The sequence below is a fragment of the Bos taurus genome, chromosome 7 (assembly GCF_002263795.3).
Source record: "Bos taurus isolate L1 Dominette 01449 registration number 42190680 breed Hereford chromosome 7, ARS-UCD2.0, whole genome shotgun sequence".
Lineage (NCBI taxonomy): Eukaryota > Metazoa > Chordata > Mammalia > Artiodactyla > Bovidae > Bos > Bos taurus.
The window spans coordinates 55310076-55324761 of record NC_037334.1 but is presented as its reverse complement, the minus strand read 5'-3'; the positions used below and the strand labels follow the sequence as shown (position 1 = coordinate 55324761).

Genomic DNA, 14686 nt, shown 5'->3' with positions numbered 1-14686 from the left:
TAGAAAAGCCAAACAACACTGGTGGTTTTCTAAGGAGTGCTTTTTTATGCAAATAGGGATGAACATCATGCCATTTCATTGCAGCTTGACAAGATGTACACCTTCACACAGGCATCCCTCTGTTTAAAGAAAAAGATATTTCACCTAGTTGGCTAAAAAACAAACTAGTGCAAAGGGAATCCTATTTTCCATTTGCACTTCACTGTACATTTGCAAGTACGGGCCCATAGGAAAATTTCTCCACCTGACATTACTGAATGCTTAACCCTGTAAGAAATTGAGCCATAATGCCTGACCAGTGCTCGATGTGCTTCTCATTGTTGGCCAGCTCTTTTTCCGTCAAGGGCTCTGCAATATTTCCTCAAGTCTAGAGTATTCCCTTGGCTTTGATTTTATGCCTCTGCCACACTCTAACAGTCATATGCCCCATTTCCCCAATCCCCATCACTAGGGGATGTTCCATGGCTGCTGTTCCATGGCTCCCTTTACAGAAAAATCACCATTACTGGAACCTGGCTCTCCTTTTCTCTATGTAACAGCCTAGCAGTGTCAATCCACAGTTCACAATATTGTCTAAAACACAATATTCAGCAGCCCAAAAGTCTCGTAAGTGTGAAAGTGTTAGTCGCTCAGTCGTATAAAACTTTTCGTGACCCCATGAACAAAAAACTAGCCTGCCAGGCTCCTTTGTCCATGGAATTCTCCAGGAAAGAATACTGGAGTGGGTTGCCATTCCCTTCTCCAGGGGATATTCCCAACCCAGGGAATGAGCCCAGGTCTCCTGCATCTCAGGCAGATCTGAGCTACCAGATGTGCACCAGGTTATATATAAAGAATGGGTTGCCTCCTATTTTCACCCATGTAAGTAGTTCACAACCACATTATATCAGATACACTCAGAATAAAAAGTTGCTGTAAATGGGGATGGGTAACTGGGGCTTCCTAGGTGGCACTAGTGGTAAAAGAACCCATCTGCCAATGCAGGAGATGTAAGAGATGCAGGTTCAATTCCTGGGGCAGGAAGATCCCCTGGAGAAGGAAATGGCAACCTACTACAGTATTCTTGCCTGGAGAATCCCATGGACAGAGGAGCCTGGAGGGCCACAGTCCATGGGGTCTCAAAGAGTCGGACACAACTGAAGTGGCTTGGCACACACACACAAATGGGGGTGTGGAAATTATCAGAACTTTCTGCTTCAGAATGGAATTGGTGAATACAAGCAGAAAAGTATGAGTTTCTTCACATGGGGCAGTTTTTGAATGGGTCACACTAGCAGACTCCAGAGTACTCTTGTTATTGTTCAGTACCTAAGTCGTGTCTGACTCTGCAACCCATGGACTGCAGCACGCCAGGTTCCTCTGTCCTTCATGATCTCCCACTCTTTATTTCCTTTCAAAGTCACACAGCACAGCTACTCAGTGTGAAGCAAATGTCTTGTTTTCACTTCTGGAGCAATTTAAATGATCTTATTGTCAGGGACATTACTCAGTAACCATTTTCTATCACCGTGAAGGAAAATTCTCTCTAGGCTGAGATTCCTAAAAGGTTATTCTAATCCTTCAATGATTGAATATATAATTTAAATTATATTCTTAATTTTAAATTCTATATATTCTCCTAGATTCTGAAAAACCACACATTGAAAATAAGGTGGGGAGAAAAGCCATTATTAATGACTTGCATTATGGAATAGCAAAGGGAAGAAAAGAGTTACTGGAATTGGAAGCTTTTTGAAGAGTTTATTTTTATGTTTATTCAGGTTCAATTAAAATCAGTAGCTTGAATTTCCTCTTTAAAAGTCACTTCTAGATGCTTTTGTTTGTTTTTTCTTTTTTTTAACATGCATAGAATCAACAGACTGGACAGAGTATCCAGGAAGACTATTAAAAAGAATCAGGTGAGTTATTTACAGGAAGGACCTGTATTTTGTCATTCTCAGAGGTCCTTGAAATTACTTACTAACATTTCCTTAGCATTGCCTGGGTGACAGGAGCTGTCATCAGCACTTTCTATATAGCAACCCATTCAATTCTTGTAACCACACTGAGGCAAGTACCACTGTTACCGTCTCCATTTTCCAGGTGAGGAAACGAAAGCAGAAAGTCAAGTGATTTGCCAGCGATCAAACAAGTAGGGATTCAAACTCAGTCTGGGCTCCCACACCAAGGCTCTCAACCACCGTTTCAGGTTGCCTCTGCCTCTGATCACTAAGGAGCTAAGAATGGAGGGAGGGAGGAAGTAGAATCCCTTGGCAGTAAGAAGATTAAGAAGGCCAGCTAGTCATCCTCACAGCACACTTTGCATTCTAGCAGATGCCTCTCAATTTTGCAGCACTTTTCTGAATCCCAAGTCTCTCCTTGGGTTGTTCCTTAAACCCTGGCTCCACCCCAGCTTCAATTTGCTCCTCCTTGGGTGCATCAACTAAAAGGAAACCACAGGAAACTTCGCTGCTGGTAAGTGTTTTTCTCAGTTTCCTGGAGCTAGAATGTCTGTGCAGGTGCTAAGAGCTAGGCTAAGCACTTTACATACAAAATGGAATTCTCCCTGCAAGATGCCCTGCCCTTAGGACTCAGGGCAAGTCAGGAAATGCCATCATTACTACTAATCACACCAGAACAAGCACACCATCACTGCTCTCCAGTTCTTCTTTAAGAGATGATGTAATGGTAGATTAAAGACAGTGGCATGTATGTCCATAAAAGTCTGCTCTGTGATGACCTAAAGGGGTGGGATGGGGAAGGGGTGGGATGAGGGAGGGGTGGGTGGGAGGGAGGCTCAAGAGGGAGGGGATATATGTATACTTACGGCTGATTCATGCTGTTGTACAGCAGAAACTAACACAACATTGTAAAGCCAATAAAATATACATATTATATATATATTTATATTTATATATATCTATTACATAATAGATACATACCTAATCTATTTATATTTGTATTTATATATATATATATATATATATAAGTGTGTGCTCAGTCACTTCAGTAGTATCTGAATTGGCGACCAAGTGGACTGTAACCTACCAGGCTCCTCTGTCCATGGGATTCTCCAGGCATGAATACTGGAGTAGGTTGCTGTGCCCTCCTCCAAGGGATGTGCAATGGGCGTTTGGTTTCCTTCTTTGAGAAACATTTATGAAGGTCCTACAGTTTTGCAGGTTTTTGGCCAGATGTACCACAAGGAATGTGACTGACAGTTCCTACCTTCACAGAACTTACTATCTAATGTTACAGAAACAGTTAAATAAGCAGGTATAATGCAGCATTATTTGTGTCATGGTAAAAGAAAATAGGGTCCTTTGGAGCAAATATAAGAGGTACCTAATCTAAATGTGGTGGGCTTGAAAAGCTTCCCATAAAAGGAACCTATAGATTTGGGACCTGAAGTATTTAATCAAAGCAGGTGGAGGCATAGTTCCAGGCAAAGGGAACATTACGTACAAAACTGAAGAAGCAAGTGTATAACAGCATTCAGGATCTGAGGTTAAAAATGCAAGGGATGGGAGGGCAACAGAAAAGGCAAGGGACAGAAGCAGAAGTCATGTCACGAACAGCTGTGATTCATATTAGGGAGTGACATGGTCAGACTCACACGTTAGAAATCTTACCATATCTGCAGCAGGAAGAAAAGACCCAAAGGGGATCACACCAGACGTGGATGGGAAGGACAATTGCATTTTCTTTGTAATAGTCTAGAAAAGCAGTGGCATGTACCGGTGGCCTGGGCCAGCGTAGCATCAGTGGAAATGGGTAGAAATGGATGGATTTGAGGTGGATGACAGAAAAGAACCAATAGAAATTGGAGTTTGGAGAACTGGTAAGGGAGAAAGAAGAGCCACTCAGGCTTTATTCTTCCCTGGGGAACTGGGCAACTGATGAAACAATTTACTGAGATAAGGAACACACGGAGAGGTTTGGGAAACATATAAGTTCCGTGGAGTTTCCACACAGTTGAGCAAATCCAAGAATGCAAAATTAGAATAGCCAGTAGGCAAACTTTCCCTGGCTATTCTAAAAATGATTCTCTTTCCCAGTCAACAGGAGCCTTCTTGGTAGGTTCACTGCATCCCTGATGGTAACTCAGCCTAGTGACAAGAACAGCAATGGAATACTAAGCAGTTCTAGGGCTTCCCTGGTGGCTCAGATGGTAAAGAATCTACCTGTAATACAAGACACCTGGGTTTGATCCCTGGGTTGGGAAGATCCCCTGGAAGAGGTCATGTCAACCCACTCCAGTATTCTTGCCTTGAGAATCCCCAGGGATGGAGGAGCCTGGTGGGTTACAGTCTATGGGGTTGCAAAGAGTCTGACATGACTGAGCGACTAAGCACAGCACAGGCAGTTCTTGGATGACTAGAAAGGAAAACACAGGCCTGCTATATCATCAGAATCAACTTGAACAATGGAGAGAATAGGTTCCAATTGTTATTTGCCTATATGACAATTATGAAAAAACTAACAATAAGAAGGTGTCCTTTCCTTGCATCCAAAACATATAGCATTTCAATCTGCCAAAGCAAATTAAAAATGGACTTGCCAACAAATGAAACAACCAACAAAGAATTAATCTCCAAAATATACAAGCAGCTCATGCAGCTCAATACCAGAAAAACAAATGATCCAATCAAAAAGTGGGCCAAAGAACTAAACAGACATTTCTCCAAAGAATATATACAGATGGCTAAAAAAATACATGAAAAGATGCTCAACATCACTCATTATCAGAGAAAATGAAATCAAAACCACAATGAGGTACCATCTCACGCCGGTCAGAATGGCTGCCATCAAAAAGTCTACAAACAATAAATGCTGGAGAGGTTTTGGAGAAAAAGGAACTCTTGTACACTGTTGGTGGGAATGCAAACTAGTACAGGGTGGAGATTCCTTTAAAAACTGGAAACAGAACTGCCATACAACTCAGCAACCCACTGCTGGGCATACACACCAAGGAAACCAGAATTGAAAGAGACACATGTACCCCGATGTTCACTGCAGCACTGTTTACAACAGCTAGGACATGGAAGCAACCTAGACGTCAGTTGGCAGATGAATGGATAAGGAAGTTGTGGTACATATACAGAATAGAATATTACTCAGCTATAAAAAAGAACACATTTGAGTCAGTTCTAATGAGATGGATGCTATTATACAAAGTGAAATAAGTCAGAAAGAGAAACACCAATATAGCATATTGACACATATACATGGAATTCAGAAAAATGGTAGCAGTGATCCTATATGCAAGACAGTAAAAAGACACAGATGTAAAGAACAGAATTTTGGACTGTGTAGGAGCAGCGAGGGTGGGATGATTTGAGAGAATAGCACTGAAACATATATATTACCATATGTAAACAAGAAGACCAGTGCAAGTTCAATGCATGAAGCAGGGCACACAAAGCCAGTGCTCTGGGACAACCCAGAGAGATGGGGTGGGGAGGGAGGTGGCAAGGGGTTTCAGAATAGGGGGACACATGTGCACACGTGGCTGATTCATGTCAATGTATGGCAAAAACCACCGAAAGGTTGTAAAGTAATTAGCTTCCAATTGAAATAAATAAATTAATTTTTTTTTAAATAAATTAAAAAAGAAATCAAGATCCTAAATAAATAAAAACGGGCTTTCCAATACTTGTGAAGATTTCTTGCAAGAAATTCTGAACTTGAATCTGGCCACGCCTTAGAATCTGGTGTTTAGCTCTAACAAATTACAGAAAATGCAGGGGTAAGAAAAAATGTGTTACTGACATCACAGAGATCATAGAGATGGATGAGCAAAACCCAGAGTGCCGGACATTTGACATGACAAAGAGCTTGGTTTCTTCAAACAAATAAACTGGAAGAAAAAAAGAAAGAAAGAAAGGAGAGAGAGAAAAAGTGTGAAGGGGGATAGGAGGAAGGAAGGGAGAAATAAAAAGATTTAAGATTTTTGCCACTTTGTGGTAATGTCATATGCAATATTCTTTTTCTTTTATAGATAGCAATAAAAGATAATATGGAGGATAAGAATCCAGCTGCCAGTGCAGGGGACACAGGTTCGATCCCCTCTTCTGGGAAGACTCTACATGCCTCGAAACAACTAAGCCCATGAGCCACAATTACTGAAGTCCCCATGCCTAGAGTCGTGCTCTGCAACAAGAGAAGCCATTGCAATGAGAAGCCCAAACACCACAACTAGAGAGAAGCCCATGCACAGACACAGAGACCCAGCATATCCAAGAATAAATAAATTTTTAAAAGATAATGGACGTACCTCATTTGACTCTTGATTCAAGCAAGACAACTTTAAAAAAAATACTGTGAGAGAATCAAAGTTTGTATACCAACTAGATATCAGAAGATATCAAAGTACTATTTGTTTTGTATGTGATAATGTTACTGTGATGCATTTTAAAATTAATTTTAGTTTAGAAACATATAGTTTTTAATGGATGAGTGAAATGATTAATACCTGAAATTTGTTTCAAAATAATCCAGTGCAAACAGAAGAGAAAGTAGGTAGGGATATATATGAAACAAGATTAGTCTGGTAATAATCACTGTAAGTTTTGGAGCTGGGTGTTTCTACATTTGGGTGTTTGAAAATTTCCATACTGAAATGTTTTAGCTGACTTGCCAAGAAATGCAGGATTTGAGGAAAGCTAGAGCAAAGACCAAAGAAAAGAGCAACAGTCAGCTGTGATGCAGAGATTGAACATCACCTCTGCTTTCAGAAGAACTGTTTCTCGGCATGGAACCGGCACTCTCTCCTCTGTCCAGTCACCCCTCTCCATGGTTTGTGCTTGGAGGTGTTCCAAATGGAGCTCAGTGGCATTTTCTCTGTTTATAATTCCTCTGATAAGATCCAAATCTCTTCAGGCTGTCAGAATCATTTGGTCTTCTCTTTCTAACCATACACACACACACACACACACACACACACACACACATATGTTTTAACATATCAAGGGACTTGGGGGCAATCACAGAGTTCTCCCCCTTTTTTCTCACATACTGACATTTCTCTTGCTGCCAAATTCATTCAGGGAGGCCAGAGACTTAGGAAGAAACTACTCAAATCATCTCTCACAAGGAATCAGGCTCAGGTAATATATCCCGTTTAGCATGAAAGTGAAGACAAATGACATATTTTACTATGCAGAAGAAGGGGTCGACAGAGAATGAGATGATTGGATGGCATCACCAACTCAATGGACATGAGTCTGAGAAAACTTCAGGAGATAGTGAAGGACAGGGAAGTCCATGGAGTCTCAAAGAATCAGACATGACTTAGTGACTGAACAACAACTAACATGTTTACAGTACTATTACATTGAGCCCAATGGTCAGAGAACAGCATCTTAAAGAGACAAGAAAAAAACGATACCCACTGCCCCTGTCCTTTATCATCACCAGCCAATATCTCCCCAAGCAAGGTCTAGGCTGACTTCATGATGAAGCCTTATACTTAGATTATGTTAATATTTAAATTATAAATTGTAAAATAAGAAGGCACAGGCCTTAAGAACACTCCCTTTGGGATACAAAGTCACCTGATCAACAGCTATTAAAAGGTTTCTTATGGACAAAAACCTCTGAAAAAAGTACACCATGCCTTGAAAATATTGTAAATATCATGACAGGACAGAACTTTACTGACATCTTGATTGTGGCATAAAGAGAAAGAACTTGAAAGCAGGAATGACTAAAGAATGAGGAAAGAGGAGCATCTAAGATGGAAAAGACAGAAAAACATCACAGAAAGAGGACAGGTAGGTAAACACCAGACCTTCATGGTTTGGACTTTGCTGTTCTGTGTCTTCATTTTGAATATGCCAACATCATATTTCTATGGACAACAAAAATTGAAGCTATCATTGGTAACTTTTAAGGAACAAGGAAAAAGAAAGCTAGAATTATTTCAAGATAGATTCTTTTCTGCCTGTTTTCCTTTAAAAACTCACCCTTTTACAAGTTTTAAAATCAATACTGGGAAAATTACTCACAATGGCTAGAACCACCATTTCTTCCTAATACAAGGTCATGCAGAATTCTAAGTAAGAAATCATTTCCTAATCTACTTTTCTCCAACACCCCCATCTCAATCAACCACCCTGAAGATATATACTATGTATACAAAGCAATTTAGAAACTTTGGTAGAAACAACCTTTTGAATGTAAGGAAACCAAGTAAAGAGAAAAAAGGTTAAAATGCACTTCCAAGTAGTAATCTATTGAAAAGGCAATGAATCGATGTCTCTATCTATGATTCACAGAACTCGGTTTATGTTTTTGGATGCAATTCTATTAGAGGCAAATGCCTTTGAATCTGAATGCTTTCAGGAATTTGTCTAAAGTAACTCACTCATAGGAATAAGATTAAGGAAATGTACATAATCTTCTCCAATGAAGAACAACTTTCCCTCTCACTAGGGCATTGGAAGAGGGCTCTAAATAAGAGGTTCATTTACTTCCATACACCTGTGATTTTGTTCCTAAGTGGTGTGAATGGCTATTGATTCAATATCAGGACTTGTCTTCCAAATTACTTAACTCATTCCATCTGGAGGAGAGTCAAGACGTCATCCTCTGATGTTTATGATATTGCCTTCCATACAATACTTGGAAAGAAAACAGAGGTAATTGTTTACCTAGTTGGATGAGAAAGAGGGGAAAATACCTTCTTGTTGTTTTAAATTAAAACAATTAAAATACTTTGTGAGGCAATCCTAGGACAGACATTTCTATGTTCTTATATCACTCACATTTTCTTGCTTGCTGTTAAGTGAATCATAATCCATAGTATCTCACATATTGTATTTTGGTGTATCAGCAGTGTAAACAAACACATTTCTTGCCACCCTGTTGAACACACACAAACACCTGTTGACTTTTTTCTAGTTTTATATTAAACAGTCAAAACTACTTGATATTGATCATCAATTCTAGGTCTACATGAAGACTGAATGAGGCAAGAATCTAACCTGTTAATAACTGACAGATCTCCCTGGAAAATCTAGAAGAAATTTAAGCACACAGAGGAAGAAGGGGTCTCTCCCCATGACTGTCAACCACCATATACAATGTATTAATTTCTTGCTGTTCATTTTTACTGTGATATGGATCCAGGCAAAGTGATTCTGCATTATCCCTTGGTTATTAGAAAAGTCTGATTTCTTGGAGTTCATTCCTTGGAACTAGGAAGTTTGTCACCACATGTCTATATCTTTATCTACAGATATTTTTATAACCTAGGAGGAAGTTGGGATCCCCTATAAGGAACAACTTTGCTGTTGGTTGGCTGTTTTTTTTTAAAAATGGGGGACGTGCTCCCTGAGACACATACTGCTCTTCAGACCACTGCCCTTCAAAAGCTGGATGGCAGGCAGGTGGTGGTTTCTGGGCTCCATGCCCTCTGCAATGCATGCAGTGGCTCAGGGTTGGCGATTGGTCAATTGGCAGGGCTTGGGGCATCTTTGCATACAGGCAATTCCCTGCTTTAGAGCACCTCCCAGAGTTTTGGCCCATTAACCCAAGCACAACAGCTTGATGAATTAATGCTTATAGAGGCACAGTTGGCAGCTTCTAATTAAATAATTATGGCTAAGCAGCTGCACGGAAGCTGTCATGCACCCTAGAAAGCCAGCTGTCAGCTTTATTGATCCTGAGACTGAGGAAGAGTTAACACTTAGCTCTGGTTGTTGGGTACAAAGAGCAAGTATATCATATGCAGTATATGTGCTGTGCAATATGAAGGTGTTGCATATTTGTGCTAGTCTGAGCCACCTGCTCCTTGGCATCCTCTCAGCAATCCAACAAAAAAAAGAAGTGATCATATGATTAGAGAACAGAGTCTGTCTGGAGCAATCTACAGAGGGCTTACTATTATACAGATGAGGCCTTGATAAACACAGAAATGTCACTGAGCTAGCAGACAACTCAGGCTCTAAGTCTCATTTAGATGAGCAAGTGATTGGAATCAAGTGTGGTCTTTTTGAGGGGGTATGACTGATATGTTTTCTTCTGTTTGACTAAAGTTTCCTAAGAGGCCATTTTCAAGTATTAGAAATTGGGGAACAAGGTAAATATCACAAACCAGATTTAAATTCAACGATGCATTTTTTTTTCCAAGTTAGAAGATGTCTGTTCTACAGAATCACAGATAATGTCATATTCCTTTATAGAAAGCTAAAAAGCTAAAGCTTTATCTCTACGCTAATGGAAAACTCACCAGAAGAAAGAAAGCAGAATCTGGCCACTAAGCCCCAACACAGAGGAAGGTATAGATTATAGATAAAAGCCATAGATAGGGGTATTGAACCAAATAATGCTTGTTACAGAACATCAGAATGCAACTGAACTGCTAGCTGATTCTTTTCTCCGCAGGCTGTTCTTTCTATACAATCTATGTGTTTTCACTTCTAAAAACCAAATCTGTGATAACCCAGTACAGAGCAACTTGGCTTCCCACAGGCCTTGTCACCAAGGCTCCCAACATCATCTCCAAAGGAATAAAGACAACTGTAGGCAAAACTCAGTCCAACAGATTCAGTCACACCTGAATGTACAGAGACATTTAGATATTTTAATCCTCAAAATTTATGGATTTGCCTTAAAATAAGAATAGAGAAAAACTGGAAACATATTTCTCATGGAATTCACTTCACCCAGCTCCCAGACCTGTTGAAAATCAGCAGTTCATCAAGCACTGAACTTTACAGACTAATTGCTTTCCTCCCAGAGATCAATGGCTTATGGTTAATTTAGAGTAATTCTTAAAAGAAGGCATTCTGTACAGTAAATTGTCATTTAAACAACTGGACTGACTCTAAGAAACTCTTACTATAAAGACTTCAGTGCAATTGTTTCCTTTCTTTTTTTCTCTTCTGGTTTCCTTTTATGCCAGTGATTATACCACCTCAGTTGTCTGAAGCTGACTGTGTGTGATTGACAATTCTCAAGGATTCATTCCTTTTGGGTGAATCCTAAATGCAGCTCGGCTTAATTAAGTCTGCAGTGCAACTCAAATCTCAGTACAAATTGCTAAGGAATCAAATCACAAATTCGTGAAAGCCTAGGCAGGCAAATTTCAGACTTGGGGTCGGGGGGAAGGGGTCTTTCATCAGTCTGTACTGCCATCTAGCCAAGATCACGTCATTCAGTGCAACATCCATTTTGCTTTCAACATTCCTGATGAAAGCTGTCTTCAGAAACCAGCTTAATAGACCCCAAAGTTCAGATAAGACAACAGTCAGCAGCACTTCAGCCACTCTGAGTCTACTGAACTCCCATGACCCAACAGCCAAGTTCTCATCATTGCCTTATCTTCACAGTTCAATATCCGACAGACACACATGCCTATTTTCATTCCACATATTACCTATACCAATATCATTTGTATACTGTGATTTTTGAGGCCTTTAAATATTCTGTGAGTTGATTGGGAAAACAAAAGTTACCTTAGGTAAAACATGAAAGCTGATTATAACCCCTAGCTATACCTCAAGAGTTAAAAAAATAAAATAAAAATCCCCAAACAGCATTTAAACAACAACACGTTCCTTAGACGTAGACTGAACGTGCAGACCATATATACATATATATCTGTTAAACAAATCCATACACATGAAAAACAACAAGAACGCTCTGTACTTACGGTAGAAGACGTACTCAGTGTAGCTTGACCAGATCTTGTCATCTGTATACTGGTTGACGAAAGATGCTGTTACTGAGGAGTTACAGGCCACCATGTGGAATCCACATTCTGACAACATATCAAAAGCCCTTTCCAGATGCCTGAATTTGAGATAAAATCTGGATGTGTATCTTTCTGGGGCTCGGTCAGGGTCTCTGCTCTCATTCAAAGTCTCTCCAAAGACCTCCTTCGCCAAGGAAATCCTTCCACAAACCAAAATCCGGGGAACTCTCCGAAACTTGGCATCTGCCTGCCCCTCTCTGCCCATGGTGCAGGACCCCCTGTAACCCACAGTAATAAAACCCCACTTGCGGTCAGCAGGGAGCAGCGAGGAAGGGGGGCAGATTCTCGTGTCACTTCCTTGGGAGGCATCTTCAAAGTCACTGTGGCAGAATTCATCTGGGCTTTGCTTGATTTCATCAGGGGTCAGGAGTTTGACCAAGTCTGGGAGCTGGAAGTACTCAGCTTCTCTTTTCAGTCTTCCCCTTTCTGGAAAGTGATCAGGCAGGACCACCTGCCTGTCCCTGAGATAGTCCAGAATATAACGGAACAAGAATCCATCTCTGTCAATGAAAAACCTTCCCTTGGAGTCCTTGGCTAGGTCGTTAGCTGTGTCTCTCTTTGGGGAAAACATTTTCCACAGGAGGGAATGAGGGATGCTTATTAATGTGGAATGGCGAGTGAAATAAACTTGACCCCCAACATTCAGCTCCACGACCTCGGGGAAGGAGTTGGGAACTGCAGCCCCTTGTTCTCGAGAATAATAACGACTACAGTTGCCACTCAGAGCCATGGTCCCTTTCTTCTTTTTCTTCTCCTATTTTGATGTGAAGGAGCGACCCAATGGAGTCACAGCCTGATCCTTTGCAGCAACTTATAAGGGAGGGAGAGGATGATAACTTGTTAAAAACAACCTCTTCTTACCCCAGTTTTTTTTTCCCCCCAACAAAGCAAAATTTGAAAGAGTCCACAGGTGAAGTGATGCTACAGAAGTAGTTTAAACCCTGGCAGGTGGAGAGCTATGACTTCATGGAATATAATCAACTCATCTGCATCCAGTTTTCCCCCAAGCTCAGTAGGCAAGGCCGGTCAGGTCTCCAGTTACTGAGAGGTCTGTCTGCAGGAAAAGAGAGAAAATTATTTCCTCAAACACAGCATGAGTCAGAAAAAAAGAGACTGCTGGAGAGAGGAGAGGGAGGTAGAAGGAGGGAGGGAAACCGAAAGGGAGGGAGGGAGAGATTATTTTACATAAGCAGCCCTGGAATTACTGATTTCAGCCATTCTTCAACTAAATCGTAGCTTCTTTCAAGGTATTTCGTGTCTACATATTTATCTATATCCCTCTGTCTCCAGCATTTAGTATTAAAAACATTTCTATTTGATTTCTGCATTAAAAATGAATATGCAATTTTCAACTTCTAAAAGGAGATTTATTTTCTTTCCCCAGCTGGAGAGGAAAAGCAATAAGCCCTAGAACTTACCTCAGTGAGTGCTGGAAACAGTTCTTGTGAAGAAATACCCATTTGCAAAGCAGTCCAAATCCCCAGCCACACACAGAGTCTGGAGCTTGTCAAAATCCCAAACAGGTAAAATACAGAGGTATCAGTGAAAAGTGCCAGAGAGATGTGCTCTTAGAAAATAATAATTATATATATAAATATTTATATAAATGTATATTTGTGTATATGTATGTATATATTCACTCCCAATCTCAAGTTAAAACAAGTCACAAAAAAGTTAAACTGTGACTAGAGGTGGTTGGATTGAAGAAGCAAAGCAGAGAAAAATATTCAAAGCTTCTCCAGGAAGAAAAAAAAAAAAATCAAACCTTTGGAAAGAATCCTTAAAACAAAAGAGAGTTGCAAGAGGTACCGGGACTTAGAAGCTTTTCAGAAAGCCCAGAAGCAAGACAGATGCTCCCTGCTGGGGTCCCAGGTAGCCACCCCACCTGCCGGCAAGGACAAGCGGGCTCCCATGTTCCCAGCCAGGTGGGAGCGGGCGGCCGCCGCGGCGCAGAGATGCCGGCGCGGGGCTCAGGCTCGGGCTTCTCCGGTGGAGGAGCTGGGTGGTTCCACAGTTCCCAGTGCAGTTCGGATGCTGTTGTTTCAGCAGTGCAGGCAAGAAACCATCCAGGGAAATGACTATTACATCATCTTAAAGGAATATGGCTTGGAGAGAGCGGAGGCAGCTCCGAGTCACGTCCGCCTCGGTGACAGGTCGTCGGGACTGCACGGGGACGCCGCGCTCCGGCCGTGGGCACGCGAGTCCCCCGGGCGCTCCGGGCTCGGGGCGGGGACGCAGCGCGGCGCAGCCGCTTCCCTCCCGGTCCTGTCCGGGAGTCTGGAGTTTCCAAGGGCCTTTGCTTTGCCCTTTCGTGCTGTCTCTAGACCTCCACAGCCACCACCATGCCCCAGAAACAACCCCTCAACCCAGATGAACACGGCGGTTTTTCATTTTTAAAAATCAACAAACGATTCCTTTGCATGTGCACTAAATTTCTGCTAAAGGGCAAATTGCCCCCTCTAAAGCTTGCTTAAAAGAAAAAAAAGCATACTCAATGACCCCAATGTTCAAGCTACAAAGTGGGTTTTTCTCTCCTCAAAGAGGACTAAGCCATGTTCTCTCAGATGCCCTTTCCTGTTTTTGTTTTTTTTGTTTTTCCTTTTTCTCCATTCCTCTGCCACCCTCACCCCAGCAAATAAATAAATAATGAATATATACATCCATACCTTCAGTCTCTCTGGAATTTCTGATGCTCCTTCCCAAGACGATAGGAAGAACTGGTACCCTCGGAAAAAAACAGGGTTTCTATCAGTAAGTCATTATCTTGGCTTCCACGTAAGACATCGTTACCTGCAACTTTTTTCTGGGTCTGTTTCCTTACGAAGCTTCTCTCTGGATGTGCCCCCGCCCCCTCCCATCTCATCCCAAGAGGACTCTGGTGGAAGACACGCCTGCAAAGAGACATTTTACTCCTGTCCCAGAGGGTTCCCTTAAGTGCATCATTAG

General features: G+C 41.3%; 1 protein-coding gene across 2 annotated transcripts in view; it reads right to left on the bottom strand.

Annotated features, from left to right (window-relative positions):
• KCTD16 (potassium channel tetramerization domain containing 16) overlaps window positions 1–14066 on the bottom strand; it is a 323986-nt gene extending 309920 nt beyond the window's left edge. The window contains exons 1-2 of one of the 2 annotated variants that reach the window (XM_005209535.5): window positions 13159–14066; window positions 11639–12794 (exon numbers count right to left, since the gene is read on the bottom strand). In XM_005209535.5, the coding sequence (XP_005209592.1) occupies window positions 11639–12470 (832 nt within the window). In that variant the 5' untranslated portion in view covers window positions 12471–12794; window positions 13159–14066. Of the gene's footprint in view, window positions 1–11638; window positions 12795–13158 lie in introns of those variants that run through there. The other variant, NM_001276369.1, reaches the window with a different exon arrangement.
• Between the last annotated feature and the right edge of the window lie 620 nt (window positions 14067–14686).